At 65.3% G+C, this 8,649-nt stretch overlaps 2 protein-coding genes across 4 annotated transcripts; both read left to right on the top strand.

The window, feature by feature from the left end:
• Positions 1 to 383: 383 nt before the first annotated feature.
• Positions 384 to 5,818, top strand: CORO1B (coronin 1B). Of its 2 annotated transcripts, none has more exons than XM_033861254.2 (11): positions 384 to 483; positions 1,292 to 1,491; positions 1,891 to 2,013; positions 2,118 to 2,247; positions 2,414 to 2,595; positions 2,684 to 2,803; positions 3,497 to 3,601; positions 3,683 to 3,828; positions 4,010 to 4,067; positions 4,892 to 5,170; positions 5,344 to 5,818. In XM_033861254.2, exons 2-11 carry the CDS (start codon positions 1,294 to 1,296, stop codon positions 5,467 to 5,469), a joined length of 1,467 nt encoding a protein of 488 aa, XP_033717145.1. In that variant the 5' UTR covers positions 384 to 483; positions 1,292 to 1,293; the 3' UTR covers positions 5,470 to 5,818. The 2 variants fall into 2 exon arrangements, with proteins under 2 accessions (XP_033717145.1, XP_073665344.1); XM_073809243.1 differs by lacking the exon at positions 384 to 483 and adding an exon at positions 642 to 1,174.
• A 143-nt stretch (positions 5,819 to 5,961) lies between these two features.
• Positions 5,962 to 8,542, top strand: PTPRCAP (protein tyrosine phosphatase receptor type C associated protein). Of its 2 annotated transcripts, none has more exons than XM_033861256.2 (2): positions 5,962 to 6,215; positions 7,691 to 8,542. In XM_033861256.2, the coding sequence occupies exons 1-2, from the start codon at positions 6,213 to 6,215 to the stop codon at positions 8,303 to 8,305; spliced, it is 618 nt and encodes a 205-aa protein (XP_033717147.1). In that variant the 5' UTR covers positions 5,962 to 6,212; the 3' UTR covers positions 8,306 to 8,542. The 2 variants fall into 2 exon arrangements, with proteins under 2 accessions (XP_033717147.1, XP_033717146.1); XM_033861255.2 differs by lacking the exon at positions 5,962 to 6,215 and adding an exon at positions 6,227 to 6,894.
• Positions 8,543 to 8,649: the final 107 nt, after the last annotated feature.

Here is an 8,649-nt window from a genome sequence, read left to right as displayed (position 1 = left end):
TGGACTCGGCCGGGAAGTATGCATTGAGGTGGGGGATTGGGAGGGCGGGCTCCACCCAACCCTGGAGACTCCTGGGGACACGGACAGGAGGAGCAAGATGGGGAAGGGGTCCGGGTATGCCGCCAGGCTGCCGCACCACGGCCCCATTCCCATCCCGGCCCCTGCCGCTGCCCCTGACCCTTTGCCCCAGAGGGACCTGGAGGGCTGCGGGGCGGAGCTCTCTCAGGCCCCGCCCAGGCCCCGCCCCTGAGCCCCGTGAGGCTCCGGCCCCGCACTCCCGGCTCCGGCCTGCCAGGCCACAGCTCACAGCCTCCCGCCCCGCCCCTCCGCGCGTGACCTCGGCCCCGCCCCCTTGAGCCCCCGCCCCGCCCCCCGCCCCCCGCCCCTCTCTCCTCTGTCACTTCCTGATTCCCGCTTCCTGCTTCCCAGAGACTGGGATACGGAGCCACCCGAGGACAGTGCAGCAGCCTCCAGGCGTCCCTGGTGAGCGCGACGGGCCGGGGCTGGGGGCGCAGGCGGGGGGTTGGGCGGGACTTCGGGGGCAGAGCCGCAGGGGGCTGGGGTGGGGGTCGCGAGTCCGAAGAGCCCTTCCCCTCCGCGGCGCCCCACCCTCAGTCCCAACTCCCCCTGGCCGCTCAGCGTCTCCCCTGCCAGACCGGGATCCTTGAAGTTGGGCTCCTGCTTCACCTTGGCCCCCCGCTCTGAGGGCGCTCTGGGATGCTCTGTGGCTGGGAGCGGCGTCCCGACCCCCGCCCAGTCCTGCCAGGGCCCCTGGACCGGCTTGGGGCTCCCTGCACATTCCTGCAGGCACTGCACATTCCGTGGGACCCAGAACTGTGGCCTAGCGCGGACCCACAACGGAGATCATTCTGGCCTCCTCTGTCTGTCCTCCCCATCACCCTGCTTCCAAATCCTGGGCAGGAAGGAGCCTGCTGGGAACTGACTAGGACCCACCAAGGAGCTAAGCTTGCACTGGCTCGGGCACCTCCCCCCTCCTCCACACGCATACCAGAGGCCGGGGAGACGCCCTGGGTAGCGTCCAGCAGAGCCCCTCAGGACTCAGCAGTGGTTCTGCAGGAGGTCAATGCATTTCTGCCTTCAGATCCCCCCTTGGGGAGAGGCGGCCAGGTCAGCCCTGTGACCCTATCCTGTAACTTGGGAAACCGAGAGCCAGGCAGGTTATCAGGCCCAGGCGCCCTGTTGCATCCTCCCCACTCCCTTCGTGCAGCCCTGGGAGGCTTGGGGGTTGTTGGGATGGGCAGCGGCTGACCTACGCTTCTCCACTCTGCAGTCATGTTCCGCAAAGTGGTTCGGCAGAGCAAATTCCGACATGTGTTCGGGCAGCCTGTCAAGAATAACCAGTGCTATGAGGACATTCGAGTGTCCCGTGTCACCTGGGACAGCACCTTCTGCGCCGTCAACCCCAAGTTCCTGGCAGTGATTGTGGAGGCCAGCGGTGGAGGCGCCTTCCTGGTGCTCCCCCTAAGCAAGGTGGGCCCCATCGGGGCTGGGAGGGGACTGGAGCCAGCTTGGTCGCATCTGCCAGGTCTCTCTGCTCCCTTCACAACCCATAATTTGCCCATCCCCACACTGCCCGGCAGCTGTCGTAATCCACGTTTACCGCCTGGGAGGTGTTAGCACAGATAGGGAAAGCCTGTTTTTTATTGCCACAGAGTCAGGGTCAGAGGCAACAAACATATCCTGCTCATCTGGTGACACCTGTGAGGAAGAGGTGGGTCAGGAGGAGGCAGGGTGAGAGTCACATCTGGGCCACCTGTGGGCCAGGTCAACCACATCATTCCTTGTCCACCGAGGGGAGGGCTGAAGTTCTGGGAGGGATGGATCCTGGGCATCTTGGGTCCCCCTTGACTGCCCCCCTCATGCCTGCAGACCGGCCGCATTGACAAGGCCTACCCGACAGTGTGCGGACACACAGGACCTGTCCTGGACATTGACTGGTGTCCCCACAATGACGAAGTCATCGCCAGCGGCTCGGAGGACTGCACGGTCATGGTGAGGCATGGGGCTGTGATGGGGCGGGGGTCGCAGATGTGGCTCAAGGCTCCTGGCAGCGGGGCCAAGCAGGGGCCTCATCTGCCCTCCCCACCCCTCCCCAGGTGTGGCAGATCCCGGAGAACGGGCTGGTCTCCCCTCTGACGGAGCCGGTGGTGGTGCTAGAGGGGCACAGCAAGCGAGTGGGCATCATCACCTGGCACCCGACGGCCCGCAACGTGCTGCTGAGCGCAGGTCTGCACCGCTGCCCCTGCCCTGCCCCTCGATGCGCACAGCTCCGCAGCATCCCACACCCTCTCCCAGGCCCGTCTGACACCCAGGAAGGTTGAGGCCCACAGAGGTCGAGTGCCGGGTCGGGTCCCAGGAGGGTGGTCATTGCTGATGGCCCCCCGCTCGGCAGGCTGCGACAACGTGGTGCTCATCTGGAACGTGAGCACGGTGGAGGAGCTGTACCGCCTGGACAGCCTGCACCCCGACCTCATCTACAACGTCAGCTGGAACCGCAACGGCAGTCTCTTCTGCACCGCGTGCAAGGACAAGAGCGTGCGCATCGTTGACCCCCGCCGCGGGACTCTGGTGGCGGTACGTGGGCCTGGAGAGTGAGGATGGCTGCAGACTGGCCGAGGGGCTCTCTTGGGGCTCCACACTGACCGCTCCGTCTCCCCGGCAGGAGCGGGAGAAGGCTCACGAAGGGGCCCGGCCCATGCGGGCCATCTTCCTGGCAGACGGCAAGGTGTTCACCACGGGCTTCAGCCGCATGAGCGAGCGGCAGCTGGCGCTCTGGGACCCGGTGAGTGGCCCAGCCGGCCCAAGCGGGTGGCCTCAAGACGGGCTCCACCCTGGGCGAGGAGGGCAGGGTCACCTGGAGAGGCCTGTCGTTCCCAGGTTCTCAGCCTGGCACCTGAGGCACCCAGGACCTGCAGCCCTGCCAGCCTCTCCTCTCCCTGCCCCCTGCTCTCTGGCCTCCCCCACCGCCTCCACCTGCCTCCGTGTCTGCCCACAGTGTTCTTGCCCCTGAAAGGCCCTTCCCTCCTTTGCTTGTCTGTTAACACTCGGCTGTCCTTCGAGGCCCAGTGCAGAGGTCCCCTTCTCCAGGAAGGCTTCCAGCCTTTCCTGTGATGTGCTCTGTCCCACAGGCTTAACCTTCTGTCTGGCGACCTCCGGGGGCCCCTCTGAGACAGCAGCTAGCGCTGCCCGGCACCCCTGGCTCCCGCGTGGTGGGGGCTTTCTCAGTACTTGCTTGGTGGCCTGGCGGTAGTCTGAAGGCCTGGAGTAGGCGGGGAAAATGGGACCGTGGGAGTGGAGGGAGGGGAGCCAGGAGGGCCTGGCGGGGCTACACCGTGTGGGCAAAGGGTGGCAGTGGTAGGGGCAGTGCCAGCCAGCTTGTGAGGCTAGCTGGGGCCAGTCCCAGTGAGGGGTTAGGACAGTGAGGGGAGAGGGCAGGTTCTGGCCTGGCCTGACTGCCCTTCAACCCATGTGCCAGGAAAACTTCGGGGAGCCCATGGCCCTGCAGGAGTTGGACTCTAGCAACGGGGCTCTGTTGCCCTTCTACGACCCTGACACCAACGTGGTCTACGTCTGCGGCAAGGTAGAGCTGGGCAGGGCTGCTGGGGACAAGGAAGAGATAGGCAGGCCCAGGTGCTGACCCCTGGCCCCTCCCGCCCTGCAGGGTGACTCCAGCATCCGGTACTTTGAGATCACAGACGAGTCCCCCTACATCCACTTCCTGAACACGTTCACCAGCAAAGAGCCCCAGAGGGGCATGGGCAGCATGCCCAAGAGGGGCTTGGAGGTCAGCAAGTGCGAGATTGCCCGGTAAGAAGGTGGATGTAGGGAGCTGCTCGGGGGCAGGAACCGGCCCAGAGGGGCCCCGGGGTCAGGGGTCAGCCTGTGGGAGGGGCCAGGGTAAGGACTGGAAGGGGAGGGCAGAGGGAGCTGGGAGAGCTGGTAGGGGGCAGGTTCCACCCATGGGTCCTCCCTCCCCGCCCTTTCCCAGGTTCTACAAACTGCACGAGCGCAAGTGTGAGCCCATTGTCATGACAGTGCCACGAAAGGTGAGGCCACCTGGTTCCCTGCCCCCCCACTCCCTTTCTAGCAGACAGACCCCACAGGGGTGCCCAAGGTGAGGCTCGTGAATGGGACATGGCCGAGTGGGTGTAGCCAGCGGGCTGGACAGATGCCAGCGTGCCCAGCGAGGGCCAGGCAGGGATGAGACACAGGGTGAACGGAGGCCTCGCTCTGCGTGAGCCACAGGAGGCAGATACTGGGCAGCCTTGGAGTCTCCCTGTAGGAGGCAAGGCAGGAGCAACAGCATGGCTGGGGCCGGGCCTCCAATGAGGGGTGTGTAGTAAGCCAGGCGAAAGCACAGAGGTGGGAATGGAAAGGAGCGGGGAGTCTGGCTGCAGTGGAGGCTCCTGTGAGGTGGGGATTCGGCCACATGTGGCTCGGCCTCAGAGCCCCAGCTGAGAGCCTTGAACGTGCTTCGTTTCTCTCCAGCCAGCGTTTACTGAGGGCACAGGGTAGCGTGCCAGGCACGTCCAGGGAGCAGAGCTGAGGGCGAGTTCAGCGGGGCCAGCCCCAGGAACTCACTGTCCACAGGGCACAGACGTGGCTCCCAGAGTCCCACAGAGCCACGTAGGTGGCCCCTGCTTGGGAAGGTGGGGGGAATCTTCAGAGGGAGCTGTCGGTGGTGTCCAGAAGAAAGTGAAAGAACAGATTTGAGCTTTAGAAATGTCACTAGGGGTCAGGCCATGGGAAGATGGGTTGACAGGGTGCAAGCCTGGAGGCCAGGAGAGTGTTGAGGAGGTGGCCACTCAGGGTCCAGACGAGAGGACCCTGCAGGTGGGCCCCAGCTGACCCAGACCTCCCCCCGGCCCAGTCGGACCTCTTCCAGGATGATCTGTACCCCGACACAGCTGGGCCTGAGGCGGCCCTGGAGGCAGAGGAGTGGGTGAGCGGGCGGGATGCCAACCCCATCCTCATCTCCCTGCGGGAAGCCTACGTGCCCAGCAAACAGCGGGACCTGAAGGTCAACCGGCGCAACGTGTTATCAGACAGCCGGCCCGCCGCGGCCCCTGGCTCCCCCCGCCCGGGGGCCTCCACGCCTGCTGCCTTCACCAGTATTGCCGCCCCTGGCGGCAGCCTTGCCGGAGCCGGGGTAGGTGCCCCTCAGCTCAGGGTGGTGTTGGGAAGCCCGGGTGTTGCCCAGGTCTGCTGTGCCTGCCTGAACCACTCACTGCCCCTCTCTGGGCCTCAGGCCCCCTCTGCCTGATAGTAGATTTGGGGAGGGCTGCAGCTCCGAAACCCCTGCCCCTGCTCATGTCCCTGCAGGAGGCTGGGAAGCTGGAGGAGGTGATGCAGGAGCTGCGAGCACTGAGAGCGCTGGTCAAGGAGCAGGGGGATCGCATCTGCCGCCTGGAGGAGCAGCTCGGCCGCGTGGAAAATGGAGACGCCTAGAACTGGGCCCAGTGGATGACACTCCCCATTCACCTCCTCCGCCCACCCCTTTCTCACTCAGCCTCTGCTGGCGGGTCACACTGACTCCGGCTGGCTGCCCCTGCCCCCGCTGAGGGTTTCTGGGGCAGGTTCAGGGACCAGTCCACACCCTGAGCCATCCTGTGGGCCTAGGCTGGAGCCACCGCCTGGCTTTGGGCATTGTTACTGGGGAGGGTTTTTGTACCCAGGAGAGCTTCTACTCTGAGGCACCGTCTCCCCCACCCCCACCCAGCCCCCCTGCTCCCTCCCCTGAGGAAGCAGGAGGGATGGGCTCTATATTTTCATTCCAAATAAAATTCTCTTTCTAAAAGCCAGGTTTGCCCTTCTGCTGCAAGGGTGGGACTGGGAAAGGAAGTCTGGACCCCTGGGGGAGGACATAGGGCGCCCCCATGGATCATAAATGTGAGAAAGGTCTGGGGGACCGTGAACATCCCCCGCACTGCCCCCCATAGCCCCAGCCTGGCCCGGGGAGAGGCCGGTGAGGATCTGGTGTGGATCAGGGTGGTTCTGAGAGGCCCCGGGGTCGGGGGTGGGGTGGGGGGGGGCGACGAGGGTCCTGTTGCAGGGAGGGCTGAGCGGGATGTTGTGGGCAGGAAGCGGAAGCGCCGAGTTAACCCCAGGTGCATCGAGAGCGCAAGCTCATTTCTCGCTCCACACGGCCAGGGCTGGAGGTGGGCGCCCGGCGCTGAGAGGCCAGCAGACCGATGGTAAGCCTGGAGCCTGCTGGGTCCTTGGGGTGGGGGCCACAGGAGGTCAGGGCTGGAATGTCTAGGCCCCAGGAGCTAAGGAAGGACCCCCCGCGGGCCCGGGGGCAGGAGCAGCCAGGCAGGGGACAGAGGCGAGACACCCGGGATGAGCCCAGGGCATAAGCTGGGCCTTCCTCTCACCTCACATCAGACCTGGGCCTCCCTCAGATTCAGGGGGTGGCCACCCAGTGCCCCACTCCATGCCCGACCCCCCTTCAAGACCCCCAGGTGGACTCTCACCTGCTCTGCTCGGGAGCTGGGACTCTGCACGGCCTCTACTCGCATCCCTGGAGCCTGGGCAGACAGTGGGGTGGGAGAAGGCTTGCTCACATCTCGGCACCCCTCCCCCCACACACCCCCCACCTGCCTTGTTCCAACCGCAAGCTTCCTCTGGCAGCTGCACCCGCCTGCCCCAGCCCCTGGCCCTGCGAGGCCCGAGGCCCCAGGGACGGAGAGTTGAACGGAAATGCTGCAGCTAGGGCAGTCCCCATGGGGCAGTCCCCGTGGCTGGGAGGGAGGAAGAGGGGTCTCAGTGACCCCCATCCTGGGACCTGGCCAAATGGAGGCTACACAGTTGCCTCGGGCTCGGTCCCCCCATCCTGGGCCTCAGGAAGAGCCAGCTCCAACACCAGCCTTGCAGGTGCCTTCCTTCCCTTCCGTCCCCTCCTCCTGGGGGCAGAGTCTTTACAGATATATATTTTTTTTAATTAATTTATTTATTTTTGGCTGCTACTCTTCGTTGCGGTGCGCGGGCTTCTCATTGCGGTGGCTTCTGTTGTTGCGGAGCACGGGCTCTAGGCGCGTAGTTGTGGCACGCAGGCTCAGTAGTTGTGGCGCACGGGCTTAGTTGCTCCGCGGCATGTGGGATCTTCCCGGACCAGGGCTCAAACCCATGTCCCCGGCATTGGCAGGCGGATTCTTAACCACTGCGCCACCAGGGAAGTCCCTACAGATATTTCTTGAGCGCCTACTCTGCGCTAGGAATTGTTTAGGTGCTTAAGCCAAAAAGAACCCCATCTTCCTGGGGGGAAGAGAAAAAAATAAGCATACTAAACGGGCAGTTATCTCCTGTGTCGGGGAGGGGGTAGGAGGGTAAAGCAGGGCTGGGCTGTGGGGATGAATGTCAGGGTACTAATCCAGGCCAGCTTAGGCTGCACTGAGGTGCCTTGAGCCAGGGTGAGCAGGGAGCCATGTGGCTCTCGGGGGGGATGGAGCATTCCAGACAGAGGGGACAGCCGGTGCACAGGCCCCAGGCAGGAGCCGGCTTACGTGGTGCAGTGGGAGAGAGGGAGGCGAGAGGCAGGAGGACGCATTGCTGGCGGACATCACAGAGCCAGGAGAGGCCTTACTGACAAGGGCTTTTCTGCTTGACTGTCCCCATCTTACCCAAGAGGCCACCAACCGCAGGCAATGAGCCCCTTCCTGTCTCCCCCCAGGACCTGCGCTGCGTCCTAGGGCTCTGGACGCTGCTGGCCCTGCCAGGGGCCCTGGGCTCGGGCCGCAGCGCCGAGGACAGCCCGGGCTCCAGCTCCTCGGTCACCGTGGTCCTGCTGCTGCTGCTGCTTCTGCTGCTGGCCACTGGCCTGGCGCTGGCCTGGTGCCGCCTGAGCCGGGACTCGGGGGGCTACTACCACCCGGCCCGCCTGGGCGCCGCGCTGTGGGGCCGCACTCACCGCCTGCTCTGGGCCAGCCCGCCAGGCCGCTGGCTCCGGGCTGAGCTGGGGTCGCCAGAAGAGGACCCGGAGCGGCAGGAGGATGAGCGGGACGTGGAAGATGACTGCGACCTGGGTGGTGGCCAAGAAGAGCGTGAATCCCAGGAAGAGGGGCAGCGTGGAGAGGGGCCCAGCCCACAGCAGGCCCCGGAGCCGGCCGAGGAAGCCTATGACGATGACACCGAAGGGGGCCTGGGCCTCGGCTCCCAGGGGCCGGTGGGCTCCGGGGGCAGCGCCGAGGCCCTGCTGAGTGAGCTGCACGCCTTTGCTGGCAGCGCGGCCTGGGACGACAGCACTAGGGCAGCTGGGAGCCGGGGCCTCCATGTCACCGCACTGTAGGAGCCAGCCCTGGCGCCACATCCTGGTCACTGTGCCTCTGCTTCCCGAGCTGCCACGGCTGGACACAGCCTGCCCTGGGTGCATGTGACCCACACCCCCGCTTGGAGAGCCTCAGACAGTCACTCCCCGCAACGAGTTCTAGTCCCCAAGTCTGTGTATCCCTGGCCCCTCCAGGAAGGCCATCCGTCCCCAGGGGGCACTGGGCAGCCATCTGAAATAAAACCCCTCCGGCCCACCGCTGTTCTGTGGTCCTGTCACGGCCCCTCCCATCCCTTAGCAGGGACTCCTCCCGGCACGACCCCACCCGCCCCTGCCCCAGAAGTCCAAAGGAGAAACCAGGTCAG

The sequence above is a fragment of the Tursiops truncatus genome, chromosome 8 (genome assembly GCF_011762595.2).
Source record: "Tursiops truncatus isolate mTurTru1 chromosome 8, mTurTru1.mat.Y, whole genome shotgun sequence".
NCBI lineage: Eukaryota > Metazoa > Chordata > Mammalia > Artiodactyla > Delphinidae > Tursiops > Tursiops truncatus.
Note: the sequence above shows the minus strand (reverse complement) of the source record. Positions and strands in the feature narration are given on the sequence as shown.

Excerpts from the sequence above, each read along its gene's own strand:
- PTPRCAP (XM_033861255.2), top strand. The coding sequence starts at position 6,721 with ATGCTGCAGCTAGGGCAGTCCCCATGGGGCAGTCCCCGTGGCTGGGAG. Across the intron at positions 6,895-7,690 it reads CTCCAACACCAGCCTTGCAG|GACCTGCGCTGCGTCCTAGG; the intron begins GTGCCTTCCTTC and ends GTCTCCCCCCAG.
- CORO1B (XM_073809243.1), top strand. The coding sequence starts at position 718 with ATGCTCTGTGGCTGGGAGCGGCGTCCCGACCCCCGCCCAGTCCTGCCA. Across the intron at positions 2,596-2,683 it reads GCCGCGGGACTCTGGTGGCG|GAGCGGGAGAAGGCTCACGA; the intron begins GTACGTGGGCCT and ends TCTCCCCGGCAG. Across the intron at positions 2,804-3,496 it reads AGCTGGCGCTCTGGGACCCG|GAAAACTTCGGGGAGCCCAT; the intron begins GTGAGTGGCCCA and ends CCCATGTGCCAG.